The sequence below is a fragment of the Heterocephalus glaber genome, unplaced genomic scaffold, assembly GCF_053883595.1.
Source record: "Heterocephalus glaber isolate CG9 unplaced genomic scaffold, H.glaber_assembly_v1.0 deba00001428, whole genome shotgun sequence".
Lineage (NCBI taxonomy): Eukaryota > Metazoa > Chordata > Mammalia > Rodentia > Bathyergidae > Heterocephalus > Heterocephalus glaber.
Window position 1 is genome coordinate 20276460 of NW_028258293.1, and position 16379 is coordinate 20292838.

The following is a 16379-nucleotide window of genomic DNA, read 5'->3' on the forward strand; positions in this document are numbered from 1 at the left end:
GTTTCCTCTGGTGGAAGAAAAACTGAAAGAAAGAAAACTCAGGATACAGAGGTAAGAGGATGTGGAGGTAACAGCAACAATGAGGGAGAAATCGGCGTGCTAAGTTCCCGTTTGTGAGCCGACACATCAGTCCCGGTTTCCCCACACGGGTCACTTCTGGGGTCCTAACTCGGAACCTTGTGTTCCCAGGCAGCGTCCCCGGGCCCAAGTGCCGCTCCTCCTGTGAAAGTGCACACACACACGGCTTCACCCCAGTTTTATTAAGCCAACGGTTTAGAAGGTATGATGTTCTGGTATTTTTAATTTTCTTACTGGGTCCAGTTTACTAAAAAAAATACATAATATTTTAATATATCTTAGAAAAATTAGCAAAACATTAAGAAAGTTGAGCATATTACATTATACAGTGTTTAGATAAGTGTTTGAAAATTATAAATATTTTGTTCCTGCTCAATATAGCAAATCACAAAAACACATTTTCAAACTTTTTCCATGCATAATTCCTATAAATGATCCTATCCTATCTCGATTCATTGAGGAAAAGGGCCTGATTACAATTAACAGTCAAAACACTCCTGAAATTTTCTGTACAGTAGTTACAAAAGTAACCAGGAGTCTATACATACTGTACTCCGGGAGCTAAACCATTTTAAATATTTTGAGGAATTCAACTAGTATCAAAATGTCAGCTCACCATGGTTCCTTCCTGTGCTGTCTTTTCTGTTGTTTGAAAAGATTCTGCCCCTGGAGATGGTGCCACTGAAGCCACAGTGTAAAACCAGTCCCACTGAGCACGAAACAGACACCTCTGACAGCCACGGCAGAGCTGCTCGGTCTGGTCATGAAAGCAGTGGCCTCGGCCTCACCGTGAGGCAGGCTGCCAGCTGTGGGTGTCCTGAGGGATATTCTGCCAAGGTTCACGGCCACTTCACACCTGCCCAGTGCAGAAACGGGCTCATTCCACACCCTCACCCTCCTGCCACACATGGACTATAGAACCCCGAATCCACACTGTCTTCCACAATAGGTCACTGGCGTCTTTGTGTCTTTTCCTCCTTCCTTCAAGGGACCATGGAGCCCCCTGGTGTAATCATAGGAGAGTTCCATTCTCACTTGGCCTAATGTACCTGCCAGCCACCAAATAAAATGGTAATACTGATAAGTGGCTGGTCAGAAACCAACACCCAAATTAACCGTGAAATTTGGAAGGCACATGATAAAGATATTTCAGATAAAAATCTAAACTATAACACCAACTATAAGAGATCATTAAATTACATTTTTTATTAAACAAGTAAAAACCTTAAGACAAATTTCTAAAGACTACTTCATTGGCAAATATTTTCCAGTCATAAAAGGTGAAGATTTATGAAATTATATTCCAGTTTCCTCCTGTGTAAATAAATACCTACTCTGAAATCTAAAACCATACAGTCTAGATGCATAGATCTTTAAGGAAGAGCTTCCTTACTGCTCTCCCAAAAGCTAGAGTAAGAAGGCATGAGGTTCCCTGCCCTTGCTCTGTCCTCCCAGGCAAGACTGGCACATTTCTGCTGAATTCTGTCTTTTGTGTAACCATGGAATTACCCGTATTTCTGTACAACTGTAAGCATCATTGCTGTCTATGAAGTTATTGCTACTTATAAATAACCAGTATTAGAAGGCTTGATTTCATAAATACTACTCTCAATCCAAAGATACATACGAGAACCTTCCCAATATTTCTTTCAAATCAGATGCATAGACCCTCTGATCCCAATTTCCTTGCTACACTTATTTTTACTGGGTATTTCCTCCCTGGCACCCAAGGAAAAGCAGAAAAGCTGCCCAGCTGATGAGAGCTAGCTCCACAGCCCGGGAATACAGTGACAACCCCATCCTTATGATGTTTACACCTAACTGCACTCGCACACGGTCAACTTCCCACTGCCCAGGACCATATAATCTGCTGCAGAAATTATCCAAATGCCTTTTATTTCAAACTGGCTTCTTTCTACTACACGTGATCCTCCTGCTGCATGGCACAGGCCAGGTAGCCTGTTGCTCGCTGGACAGAGAGAAGACCGAGAGAATCAGGTTGAGTGTGGGCCACAGGGATGTCTTCTCTGAGGTGAGGGAAAGCAAATGGGAGCCACTCATGCCAACCGCACGACGGCTGGGAAGAAACTCGTCAGCAGAAGCCAGCAAAGCTCCCCTAACCAGATCACACTGTAGATAAGCGACCAGGAAAAGGCAGTGACTCCAGGACTTCCCTGGGAGAGCACCCAGCAGCCTCTGTGTCACCGGCACAGAACAGCAGGAGGACTGGCAGGTCTCAGAGATGTAAGCCACAGAGGCTCTCACCATCGGGGCCACAGCACTGCAGCGACGGAGGGCACCATGGGTCTGTGCTCAGCCTCAGTTAGAAGAGAGTCTGAGCTAAATGGGATTTTCAGAAGCCCAAGGTTTCAAGGGAAGAGGAAAGGAAGAGCCTGACAACATGGACTTTTTTGTTTTCAGGGAAGCCTTTGCTTGCGGGCAGGTAGAGAAGGCCTCCTTAGGAGCTGGACCCCGGGGAGGCCCGGAGGGAAAGAAGAGGGAAGGAGCATTACAGCAGCAAAGCCGGTTTCTGTCGTCTTCAGCAGAAAGCTCTGGGGCCACACTCGTATCTACACGGCAGAGGGGACTTCAGCCTCGCTCGGTCACTCCGTGGTCTTTTTCCCTTTCCAGTTCTTCTTTCTCTCCTCCAGCTCAGCCTGGGTGAAGGCTGCAGGTCCCCAGTTAGTGATGAGGTGAGGGTTCTTTGCACCTAGGAGACACAGGGGCCCTGATTCAGGAAGTGCCCGCTCCTCACTGTGTGCCACTCTGTTCGGGGACAGGACACCGACGCCTCTACCCGTAGAAGATGTACACACAGGGCGCCCGGGGCCTCAGCGACTGGAGACAAGCTGGCCAAGGTAAGTCGCCCTCAACGGGTTGGGTCTTACTTATTTAGGCCTTAAAAAGGTTGTATGTTTTTAAGTACAATTCAAGTACACAAAACAAAAATAAATTTAAAAAATAAACATATAACTGCTCCAAAGAATCTATTACCTGGTTCTATCAATCGAATTAATCCTTCATGATGCGCCACTTTGTCCTTCCAGCTCTTTGTTGTATTAGCTGCCATCTCCAGTTTCTTCTTAACGCCCTGGAACAAAAATGGATTTTGGACTTTGCAGGCCCACAGGTACTTTAAGAACCAAGTAACAAGATGGTCACTTACTACATGCTTCTTTACAGCATCACTAAATCCTCACTCTAACAAGTAGGAGCTATTACTGCTCCACTATACAGCGGAAGAAACTAGGGTTCAGAGAGGTTAAGAGCCCGCCTAGGCCACACAGGAGGAGGCAGGAGCCAGGACTGAAACCCTGGTTCCAAAGCCTGTCCTTCCAGCACATTCGTGGCTGTAGAAGAGCCTGTGCCGGTTACATTTTCCTGCCTCAAATCCAAATCCAAATCTACCACCCGCTGACCTGCCTGTGTCCTAGGATAGTTCTCCTGTACCAGCTGCACCATGCAAGCTTTATCAGCGGCGGGTGCTGAGAAGTGGCAGCAGAAGGGCTTTTCTCCAGCTGCCACTTGGGGTACTCATAGTGATCTCCCCATTGGGCTTCGGTGGCACCTCCTCAGGGACAGCTTCCGCCAGTAAGCAGAGGGCAGCTTGCCAGGGACGGGTGCAGACTCCACACACCTCATTCCTGTGAAAAGCTCCTCTGCCTTCCTCCCTACAGCTTCCTGCTGGCGGCTGGGCGTGTGTTCTGGGATGCAGTGTCTAAGGGGTGCCTGGGGTGACAGGGCCCGCTCACCTCATACTGCTCCAGCGCCTGCTTGCGCTCGAGCTCCAGCTGCGCCAGCTGTGCCATGGCCTCCTGCAGCGCCTGCTCCTTCTCAGTGCGCTGGTGCTCCAGCTCCTGCTTCTCCGCCTCCGTGGTGGCAATGGCCTGCTGCTGCTCCAGGTGCCACTTCTCCAGCTCCGCCCTCTTAGAAGACTCTTCCTCCAGCAACCTGCAGCATGGAGAGACTCAGGGTCCCATCCTGCCCAGGCAGAGCAGGGACGCCTTTCAGAGAAGAGCATGTGAGGTCCCCAAATGCCTCCCATTTTACACAGAGGAAAGTGGAGCCAGAGACACTCTACTTGAAAGCTGGTAGGTGGCCCACAGGCCTGCACCAAGCTCTTTCAGTTTTATCCTGTTCTGAAAAGGGAGAGTAGGAGGGAGGGAGGGAGGGAATATTTACACCAACCTGAATGTGTGCCAGGAACTGAGCTAGTCAAGGGTATTTCTCCATTAACCCTGACACTATCACTCCTCACACTGTAGAGGTGGGAAATTGAGATGCAAAGGTTAAGTGACCTCTACTAGATCATTTCACCTGCCAGGTGGTGCAGCCGTTTTGAAATTTCTCTGGTTGCTACAACATTAAACATTTCTTCACCTGGTAAAGACCTATTACCAAGGAAAAAGCTGACAAAGTAACGAAGACAAAGGGAAAAAAAGCTGACACAAAGGAGAACAACAGATAATTTACTGAGCAATTGCTAGGTGCCAGGCACTTGAACTTCATTACTGCTAATCCGCGTGATCCCACACAGCATTCTCACACGTCAGCGATGAGGCAATGGAAATCCAAGGGATTGTAAGCACAGTGCCCAGGTCGCAATGGGTTTCAACCCAGGTCGGCCTGACTCCAAATGTTATCTTCACTAACTGGCTGCTTATCCAACTGTGCGAATGTTTAAATCAATACGGCAACACAGGTGCTGAGGTCAGATGTCAGCCCTGCAGAGGACGCGGACCTAGTAATGAGCAAGGAAGTCAAGTCTCAGGCAGGTCAGCTGCTAGGAACTGAGGGAAAAGAAAACGGCAACAAAGCAGGCTGCACACCAGACCCACAACCCCAGCTCAGGCATCCCAGACCTCGCACGCAGGGTCAAAAGTCCCTCCTGTCTCCTTAGAGGTGGCTCCAACCCTAGGTGACAGGGGATGCCACTGTTAACAAGGTGGGAAGGGCTCAATTTTCACTCGGTGGAAGTGCATGGGGGAGTGGAGGTGGGCAGTGGCTAGGCTGCCCAGCCTGTGTCCCCTTGGTGACAGGGGACCGAGCCACGGCAGGGACGTTGGTGGGCAGGAGTGCCCACCCCACTAGAGATGCATGGCCCAGACACCTGTTTCTGCCCCTTGGCAGACAGGGCACGGTGCCAGCAAGAGCTAAGCCTGGCTGAGTGAAGTCCTCTGACTCTGGGGTGACTAATACAAAGAACCAGGGACAGTGGAGAACGGGTCTTGCTGATGGTAGCAACACCCAGTGACAGCCAAGCCCCCTGTGAGCAGCAATGCCCTACAGCCTGGCCTGGGCCATAATTTGGGCTGCTCGGCCTCCCAATTCCTGCCAGGGTCCCAGCCCTGCCACCAGACTCTGTGGAATCATTGAGCTATTTAAGAACTTTCCAATTTACTGTCTTATTGCTTTAGCTAATCCTAGGTGATGTCTGTAGTTTGCAATCAAATTCCTGACTAAAGACCTCAATGCCTCACCTTTCTGTTCCTCACCTTCCTCATTTATATAAAGAAAAAAAAAATAAGCAGTGCATGGTGGCATATTTCTGTAGACCCAGCTACTTGGGAGGCTGAGGCAGGAGGACTGCTTGAGCCTAGGAGTTCAAAGCCAGCCTGGGCAATATAACAAGACCAGTTTAAAAAAAAAAAAAGACATTCTATCCACCACCTGAGATTTGTATTAAATAGAATAATTCATATAAAGTACTTACATACCTACCTAGTAGCAACAGCTGAGTAAATAACAGCTCAGGTCACTACAGTAGGACGATTACTTCATTTGCTTTGAATACCGCACATGCACTAAAGCTGCCTCAGAGTATGTGAGGGTTTTGGCAACCACATCACAGGGCGATGAAACGCTGAAGTTTTTCAAATGAATCTCTATTAAGCCAAGTCTCCTGATGTGGGACTTGCTCTTTCGATATTTTAAACTATCTTCAGTCTAAAACTATTGTTCTAGATTGTCAACATCTTTTTGAATGCTTACTGTATTACGAAATTCTATGCATGTCTATCCCAACTGCAAATGAGATGAAGAAACAAAGCGGCACGCTCTTCTACTACCGAAGGCCCGACATTACTCAAAACACTGGGCCCATGTTATTTCATCTTCATAACCCTGGACGAGGCTGGCAATTACCTTTATTTCATAGATAAACTGAAGACCCAAAGCCGTAAGATGTTTTCCTAAAGTTACATGGCCACAAAATACCAGGAATCAATTACCCACACCTCCCTCCAGAAGCCCAACTACCTTCAACTACATAAACAGTATCGCACCACAAGGGAGACTGCAGGTCCCTATAGCCTCAACCGATAGGACTTGGATCCACCTGCTCATTAAAAAACTATTCCTTACACACTCACCATGCGCCAGGCACATAAAAAAATAAACTGAAATCTTAATTTTAAAAAAATGACCAGGGCCAAGGATTTAGCTCAGTGTGCCTGCCTCGAAAGCGCAAGGTCCTGAGTTTGATCCCCAGTACTAAAAAAAAAAAAAAAAATTATCAGACCAGGTGACTCAAGTCAGACTTCCTGTACTTAAACAACTAACTACAAAATCGACCTCTGGAGAAACTTACAGCACTGACAGAGAAAGGACCATGCATTAGAAGGACACTGAGGTGCAAATACCCCAGACCTGCTGCTGCTGTGGGGGAAGGTTGAGGAGGTTTCCCTGAAAGCCCTTTACAGTACCTAAGCCTGTGTTTCCTTCCCTGCTGCAGTAACCCAACTCCGAGATGACTTCTCTCGTTTCTTCTACCCAAGCTGATCCTGAGGCCAATCTGACCCAATGCTCTTCAGAGTCAGGCAGGGCCTTGGGGACTTTGGGGAAAAAGAGAACTTGCCACACTTAAAAATGACCACTAGATGGGGCAAATTTGCCCGTTTAAAATTCCAAAAGCTAATAAGAAAAATAATTCAGAAGAGTAAAATAATTTACAAAATTGCCTTTGTATGTCAAAAAAAAGTTAAATTTTTGTGCAGTACTTTCAGCTTATTGGAGAAGAGATATACATAGTAATTAGATATTTACATTTAAAAAAGTTGAAACCATGTTGCTCTTTGCTTAAATCAGAGTATACAAAACAATTAGAGCTTTTTAAATAAAAATATTCATGCCTGGCTCCTATCCTCAGACATTCTGATGCAGTAAGTCTGGAGAGAGGCCCATTTTTTTTTGGTACCGGGGTTCGAACTCAGGTCCTTGCGCTTGCAAGGCAGGCGGTGAAACCATTGAGCTAAATCCCCAGCCCGAGATGCCCATATTTTAAAAAAACTTTGTAAGGTTTTAAAACCTTGCAAATTCTGATACATATCGGTGGTTTAAAACTCATGGCTTCAATTACCAAAAATCTGTCCCTTATTCAAAGCATCTGTACATGGGTGGGGTGGGGCAAAAGAGGGAGGGAGAGGGAAAGAAAGAGAGAGAGAGAGAGAGAGGGAGGGAGGGTGGGAGGGAGGGAGGGGAAGGGGAAGGGGAGGGAGGAAAGAAAGAAAGGAAGGAAAAGTGAAGAGGAAAGAAGAAAAGAGGGAACTGAAGGAGGAAGGGAAAGAAAAGGGGGGAGGAAGGGGTGAAGGAAAGGACGGAGAGGGGAAGGGGAGAGGAAGACTCATTCTATGAACACTAAATAACTGATCCATTAGAGAATTTCTACATTTACCTCTTTCCTTCTGTGATCTAATCTCTGCTGTGTCATCATCAATTTCCCTCAAACCTGCAGCAAGACATGCAACATACCCCACCTGTGAATTCTGTACATGAGCATCAGCTATAAAAACAGCACAAATTAGCAAGTGGCCCAAAACCCAGAAAGTCTGATGCCATTTAGAATGCCACTCTTTGCAAGTCACATGAGACCCACATCCTCCTGTGCAGTGGATCTTCTGCTAATGTCACTGCCGATGGCACTGGAAGACAGTTTCAAGAATCTGGTGACCACCACAATACAGGGAACACATTCTCATGGGACTTAAAAAATGCCAGGAAATATGACAAGCACTTATTTTTTTTACTTGGCTGATAATTTGCTCCCTAATATAATTTAAGTTTTCAAAACCAATTTATCTTTGAAGTGACTTTGCCAAAATATACAACTATAGGAAACTCTTTTTGCCTCTACCCTTTCCTAAAGATCAAACATCTTCTGCTGCTGCACATGGGGAATGGCAGCCATGAAAACTCCAGCCCAGCTGTCTCCTAACTGCTCCCTGAACTGGCAGTCAGGGCTCCCAGCCTGGGTACATCTCCGAGGATGTCAGGTGCCATTCCTGGAGTAAAGAATTTCAGTGTTGCCCCAGACAAGTTGCATCATAAAGAATGCAAATGGAGCAGCAAGTTAGAAACAGGAAGGGAATACCTCAAACCTCCCCTGGCAGGGGGGTTCATTTTACTTTGTCCTCCCCTCCTGTGATGATGACCCAAAATTGAGAGATTTTGTCTGAGAACATGACTATCATAAAATTTAAACCTGACTTTCAAAGCTCTGAGGAAAAAAATCTAGTTTCAAAAAATTTTTAAACTACAATTTTAAGTAGTATTTATTGAAGGGGTGGTGCCAATCCTGAATGACCAAATAGAAACAGCACATCTCTGAACTTCTGGGACACAAGGAAAGCAAGGCTAAGAGGGAAGCTTAGAGCTGTGAAGGCCCACATCAGAAAAACAGTTTGAGCCAAAATAAATAACCTAGAGATGCACCTCAATGTCCTAAAGAGACTAGAACAATCCAAATGCCAAAGTACTCGAAGGAAAGAAATTACAAAGATCGGGGCAGAAATCAATGAAATTGAGACTAAAAACCAATACACAGGGGCCAGAGATTTAGCTCAGTGGTGCCACCACCTGCCTTGCAAGCACAAGGTCCTGAGTTCGATCCCCAGTACCCAAAAAAACAAAAAACAAAAAACAAAAAAAACACAGAATCTTTGAAAGAAAAGAAGAACACTTAGCCAATCTTACCAAAAAAGGAAAGCCCCAAGTGAATGGAATTAGAAATGAAAAAGGTGAAATCACAAGACACTGCTAAAATCCAGAAGACCTCTAGCAACTACTCCACAAACCTGTACACCAATAAACTGGAGAATTCAGAAGAAATGGTAGATTCCTACATACATATGAATTACTAAAACTAAACCAAGAAGATATAGAAATTGAACAACCCAATAACAGGCAATCAAATTGAAGCAGGAATTTAAAAACCTACCAAGAAATGCCAAGGTCCCAATGGATTCACTGCTAACACTAGTACTCCTCAAGCTCTTTAAGGAAATGGAAAGTGAAGGAATAGTCATACTCCCAAAGTCATTTCTGAAGCTAGCATTACCTTGATTCCAATACCAGAAAAGGATCCAATCAAAAAAGAGAATTACAAGCCAATCTCTTAATGAACATAGATGCAAAAATCCTCAGCAAGATTCAGCCAAACAGAGCACAACAAATCGTCAAAAAGATTATACATTACAACCAAGTAGGCTTCAGCCCAAGGATGCAAGGATGGTTCGACATACACAAATCAACAATGGTAATACATTATGTAAACAGAAGCAAGGAGAAAAATCACATGATCATTGGAACAGATGAAGAACAGGCCACTGACAAAATCCAACATCCATTCATTATTCAAAAGAAAAAAAACACTGAGGAAAACAGGTATATGAAAGCAATTTATGACAAACTTATTGCCAACATCATATTAAATGGAGAAAAATTGAAAGCTTTTCCTCTATGGGAAACTAGATTTTTTTTTTTAACATAGAAGACCCCAAAACTTCCACCGAAAGACTCCTAGAATTAACCAAATTGAGCAATTCAATCAACACACAGAAATCAATAGCATTCTTGTATACCAATTATTAACTCACTGAAAAAGAAATTAGGAAAAAAATACCATTCACAATAGCACCAAAAAATACTTAGGAATTAACCTACCAAGGAAGTGAAAGAACTCTACAATGAACACTTCAGTACTCTGAAAAAGGAGATCAAAGAGGACATCAGAAAATGGAAAGCTATCTGTTAAGACTTGTATCTAGATGTCTCCCCAAAGCCTCATGTGGTCATAGGTGGGGCTATCTGGAGGTGGCTGGATCTTGAGTGTGTGATGCTGGGATTAAGGCTGCCCTACCCTGGGTGTGGGTGGCACCTGACTAAGGGCAGGTAGCCTGGGTGAAATATAAAGGCGGGCTTGCTGCTGCTTCACTGCTTTGCTGTCTTCTGCCTGCCCTGCTTTGCCATGAACTGTTTCTCCTTTCTGATGCCCCTCTGCCTTGCCACCTTGCCTTGAAGCCTGCTGACTCTGGATTGAAACTTCTACAAACTGTGAGCCAAAATAAAATTTTCCTCTTTTAACTTTGGGTGTTGGGTGTTTTGTCTCAATAACAAGAAAAGTAGCTAAGACAATATCCCTGTTCCTGGATAGGCAGCATCGATATAGTCAAAATGGCCATCCTTCCAAAACTGATATACAGATTTAATGCAATCCTAATCAAGATACCAACAGCATTCTTCACAGAATTGTAGAAAACAATCCTAAAATTCACATCAAAACAGAAATGACCCAGAATAGAAAAAGTAATCCTGGATAACAAGAGCAAAGCAGGAGGCATCACAATGCCAAATTTGAAGTTATATTACAAACTATAATGATAAAACACTTGATCTTAGCCAAAAGGCCAAGAAATGACTTATAATGATAAAACAAAACAAAATAAAATAAAACAAAAACAGCATGGTATGGGCGCAAAAAAAGAAGTAACTCCAAGCACATTCAACTATTTGATTTTTGACCAAGGGGTCAAAAACATACACGGGAGGAAAGATAAATGGTGCTGGGAAAACTGGCTATCCACATGCAGAAGATTCAATCTAGATTATTCATATCTCGTATCAAATTAAGAAGCTTTTTCATAGTAAAAGAACCAACAGAGTGAAGAGACAACCTACATAATGGGAAAAAAACTGTGCCAGCTATTGCTCAGAGGATTAATATCTAGAATACGTAAGAACTCAAAAAAATGAAACCCCCAAAATAAAAGACCGACCCAATCAAAAAATGGACAAGTGAAATGAACAGACACTTCTCAGATTACAAATGCTCAATAAATAAATGTTTGCCATCACTGGCCATTAGAGAAATCCAAATTAAAACAACACTGAAATTCCATCTTACCGCAGAAATAACAGCTACTGTCAAGAAATCAAATAATAATAAATGTTGGTGAGGCTGTGAGGATAAAAGAACCCTCTACATTGTTGGGAATGTAAACTCGTGCAACCACTATGGAAATCAATATGGAGATTTCTATCTCAAAAATTGAACTGCTGGGCACGGTGATGCATGCCTATAATTCCAGCACTCGGGAGGCTGAGAAAGGAGGATCACAACAAGTTTGAGGTCAGCCTGGACTACCCAGTGAGTTCAAGGCCAGCCTGCACTACAAAGCAAGCCTGTCTAAAAAAAACAAACAAAAAATGAAAATTCCATTTGACCCAGCTATTCCCCTTCTAAGTATCTTCCCCAAAGAGCTTAAGTCATCATATTACGGTGATACTGCATACCCATGTTTATAGCAGCATAATTCATAATAGCTAAATCTTGGAAGCAGCCTATATGTCCATCAACAGATGAATGGATAAAGAAAATGTGGTATGTATACACAATGGAATACCATTCTACCATAAAGGATATCTGAGTCATTTGTAGAAAAATGGATGCAACTTGAGACCACAATATTAAGTGAAATAAATCACACAAGCTAAAATATCACATTGTTTCTATGAGAAACCCAAATTATGAAGTAGGGAGATAGATCTCTCTCAAAGGGGAAAAGGATCAAGAGATGAGGGGAGGGGAGAAGAAAGAGGAGGCAAAGGGGACGACAAAAGTATTAAGATGTGCTATGTACATGTACCAACTCCCCACGAGGAATGTGATCATTATATACTACAAACAAGTAGTGAAAAAAAAAGGAAAGAAAGGAAGGAAAGCACATCTCCTCCTTGTACCCCCAAACCAGGTGCCCCTCTGGCCTGAATCTGGCTCCAATGCTTCACTAAGGACTGAGGGCCCTCTCTGGTAACGTACAGGGTGAAGAAGTCATGTTCTCAGAGCCGGGGATTTAGCTCAGTGGTTCTGCTGCTTGCTTCGCAAGTGCAAGGTCCCAGTCACGTTCTCAAGAGAACTGATCCGGGTCCACATTCTCAACCTTTCTGGCAACAGGGACCAGTGTAACAGGGGTGAGGGATATGACAGCAGGATGGTTTCAGGATTAGCTTCTCGTAAGGAGCTGGCAACCTAGATCCCTCAAAGGCACGGTTCCCGGCAGGGTCCTTGCTCCTGAGACTCTAGAGCCGCCACTGCTTGGACAGGGGCAGAGCTCAGACAGTGATATGAGCAATGGCAGCTGTGATACAGATAAAGCATGGCTCACTCAGCTGCTGCTCACTTGCTGCTGTGCAGCCCTGCTCCTAACAGGACCAGGTACCAGTCCATAGCCTGACGCTGGGAGATCCCAGTTACAGAACACAACTGCCCCAGCCTGAGAAGAACATCAAGCCAGCCAAGCGTCCAGGGTCTTTCCAGCACTCAACCACTGCCAGGGCTGAGACCCTCCTCCCTCTCCTCCGGAGTTCTGGTCATCAAGAGAAACCGTCAGCCCATGGGAAGAACGCACAGGTAAAGTGTACAAACAGCTCTGGCACCTGGCCTGCAGCTTGCGCACCGTCTCTTCATCCTGCCGGGCCTGGCGCTCATCCTCAAGGGCCTCTTGCAGATTTAGGTACATGTCCTCCAGCTCATGCACACGCTGCAGGTACTGCTCCAGTTCAGAGGACTTCTGTGCAACCTGCTCCTCCATCTGCTGTCTGATCTGAAGGTGTGAAACATGGTCATGTTTACATGGGACCAGGGAGCCCCCCACTCTGTTCTGGGCACCTGCCCACTGCCCTGAGCTGCAGCCCATCATATGGAGGTCCCTGTCCCCCACTCCTGGAACTAAATATGGAGGAAACCAGAGTGCACACCCAGACCAGCAGTGAAAGAATCCAAAGAAATGAACTACAACCTATGTTCCTGCTCTGGTGTGTTTTCCATCTTTTCCACTCCACATGTTGATTCAAGCCAAGAAAAAAGTGTTCCCCTGCATAATTTCTCTTTAAGTTAAATTCTGTCTCAAAGCAACAACCTCTTTATCATCCATTACCTCTAAAAGGAATGAATGAGTCTTTGCCAGTCAGAGCAGCCCACGTGAAAAATGCAGGGGAAAGGCAGCTAGGCCTGCAGAGACGCCTCCACCTCTTTTCTTCCCTCCCTAAGGAACCTCCAGCCCTCGGGGAACTCAAGCAATTAAATTAGTATCTTAACAAGTGCACAGTTTGCCCCTTCTGGATTAAAGAGCTTGGATTACTGCTTTTTAAATTAAAAGATAAAGAGGAAATGTGGTGGTATAAGCCTGTAATCCCACATTCTGGGAGGCTAAAGCAGGACTGCAAGTTCAAGCTCAGCCTGGGCAACTTACTGAGACCCTGTCTCAAAATAAAAAAGGGCTGAGAATATAGCTTAGTGCAGACTCTGGGTTCAATCCTCAGTACCACAAATGAATAAATTCTAAATATAATATACTTGTTAGCATATATGTCATTCTGTAAAATATTTCTACTAGCATTAGCTCACTTTGTCCTCGTAAGAGTCATTATGAGAAAGCAGCCGATAATCCTTGCATTTAAGGAGAAGAAACTGGCTTGGCGAGGAGCAGAGAGGAAAGGCCAGGTCTCTGGGCTCTGAGTACAGACCTGCTCCAAACACCTGGATTGCCTGCCTGTTGTCCTTCTGCTCACAACATGATCATAGCTCTCTGAACTGAGTGACCAGCAGGGACGAAAGCAGTGTCACCGGCGTGTTCAGGAGCTGGGCTCAGCGTCCCCCACACAGTGCCACTCAGCCGGAGACAGCTGGGTTCCATGGACCTGGCTAACCACCTCCAGCAACCTGGACCTTGGGAGCAGAGGACCAACCACAGCCCCCAGGAGCAGCAGACCAGAGTCCAGACCCCTCCTCTTGGTTCATTTCAGAGGGAAAATGTCATGAAACTTACGTTTACTTTCTCATTACTATTGATTTTCCAACCAGAACTCTTTTGAGAATGAGAAGGGATATTAATTATACTAGGATGACAGCACTGTTCCAGGCAAATCAGGATATATAGTCACCCTGACCAAGCATTTATTACCCCTTTCCATAAATGTCTGTTCAGGGTCTTAAACAGTAAGTTCCTATCTTTCATCTATACATCTTTAGCACAGAAGGTGCATAATAAAGGGAGAATGAATGAATGAATGAATGAATGAATAACTTCCCCAGCAGTCACTGCAAGTCAGCAGCAGAGCCATGTGATAAGAAGGCCGCTCCCAGCCTCCCCGTCACATGGTCCTCACCAGCTTCTCTCGCTCCAGCTCCGAGCTGAACCTGGCCTGCAGCTCTACTTGCGTCTGCAGGCGTTTCTTCTCCTCTTCTGCTGCACGGGATGCTGCTTCCTCCAGTTTCTACCCAATCAAAAGCCCATCCCCAGAAAAGTGGGATTGTTACAGTGACGTACATTAGAGAGCAAGATGGACACAATTAACTAAAGAGAGAAGCCAAGGATCCGAAACACTCAATAAAAATAGAGTAAAAACTCAGACCCATTGGAATTCCATCCCAATGACTACCCAACCAATATACAAAAGAAATTAGGTAAGTGACTGGCCACTGATTAATCTGGACAACATTTTGCAGACAAAGTTTTAAACTCAAGGACCCGAGTTCGATCCCCGGTACCAAAAAATAAAGTTTTAGTATAGTCCTTGAGTAATACTCATTTGCAACTCTATTCATGAGGTTTCAGATCTATTTCTTGAGGCTTTTCTGTACAGTTTTGTCATCTTACACATTACTCCTTAAAACTTTTACCACAGCTCACCTCCCAGAACTCTTTTCCCAGGGGAACAACCATAACTAGTAAAAATTATTTTTTTTAAACAAGCTTCAAAGTTTCTGAAAATTGCTAGGTGTGGTGGTGCATGCCTGTAATTCCAGAACCTGAGGGAGGGGGATTGCTGCAAGTTCACGGCCAGTCTGGGCTACACAGTGAGTTCAAGGCCAGCCGGGACTACACAGCAAGACCCTGTCTCAAAAAAAAAAAAAAAGGTTCTAAAATTATCCTAAGGGCATACAGCAATGGAGAATATTTATCTAAGAAAATCTACTAGGGATGAGCGGTGTCCCTTATTGGTAGAGCACTTGCCTGGATGCACAAGGCTCAGGGTTCAATCCCCAGCTCTACCCAAGAAAGGAAAGAAAGAAGGAAGAAAGAGAGGCGGGGGGGGGGGGGGGGCACGCGCGCGCGCCTACTAAATCTCAGTAAGAACAGGGTACTCTCTCCTCCTTGCTCACAACATCCATGAGAAGGAAGCTTCCCTCCAGGTGGATGAAACCAAGAACAAGGGCTTCCTCTCCCCCAGCTCACACCCAGGGCTACACTAACTCTCCAAGAGGGCAGCTGCCAGTATTTCTCACCTCCCAGCTCCATGCTACAGAAACTCTTTTCCAGGTAAGGGTGGTTGAGAGTTCTGGGGCTCTCATCCTCCAATAGCACCCACTCGCAGGTGGGCCGGCCAAACAGACTGGGCCTGAACAGCCTTGTCCCAGCTTGCTTTGTGGGAAAGAAGCTCACAAAAGGAGAGGGGGTGGGGTATAGCTCAGTGGCAGAGCACTTTTCTAGGTCTTTCGTTCAATCCCAGCCCTGCAGGGTGTGGGGGGCTGGTGGAAAGGAACTAAGGGCAATGTTAGAAACAATGCAGATTTGAGTCGTAAGGAACTAAGAGAAGTCTGGTAGCTCCACAAGAACAACAAATTAAATCACAGACCAGCCAGAGTTCTGACAGAGAGGAACAGGGAAGGAGAAAGCTAGTAAGCAGAGCCCCCGTGTGGCAGGAACAAGTCTTAAAGACTGGCCTTGCCAACATATGGGCCTGAATTTAAATGCTATCGGAATATGTGGGGCAATTTAGGGCCCAGATTATTGTGGCAGACAAAAAGCAATCACTCAGAAATTGGTGAAGTCTAGAAGCTGGGCAAGATATCAAAAAAGGTGGGTAGCTTAACAGAGAGAAAGAGGCATTCAAAGGGAACCCCACTAAAATCAAGGTCACTCCAGGGTGACTGCGTGCCCAGAGCTGTGCCTGAGAAGCATGATCAGAGGTTTGACACTGTCGGTGAACAGGCCTGGAAATAGTCCGGCCCAATCACTAAACAA

At 45.2% G+C, this 16379-nt stretch overlaps 1 protein-coding gene across 4 annotated transcripts in view; it reads right to left on the minus strand.

Moving 5' to 3' along the window:
* Positions 1-239: 239 nt before the first annotated feature.
* The window catches only part of Swap70 (switching B cell complex subunit SWAP70), a 79935-nt gene continuing 63795 nt past the window's right edge, over positions 240-16379 (minus strand). For all 4 annotated transcript variants that reach the window (XM_087211312.1, XM_087211313.1, XM_087211314.1 and 1 more), the window contains 5 exons: positions 14521-14628; positions 12790-12956; positions 3831-4029; positions 3073-3169; positions 240-2788 (listed from right to left, as the gene is read on the minus strand). In XM_087211312.1, the coding sequence (XP_087067438.1) occupies positions 2682-2788; positions 3073-3169; positions 3831-4029; positions 12790-12956; positions 14521-14628 (678 nt within the window). In that variant the 3' untranslated portion in view covers positions 240-2681. The remainder of the gene's footprint in view (positions 2789-3072; positions 3170-3830; positions 4030-12789; positions 12957-14520; positions 14629-16379) is intronic.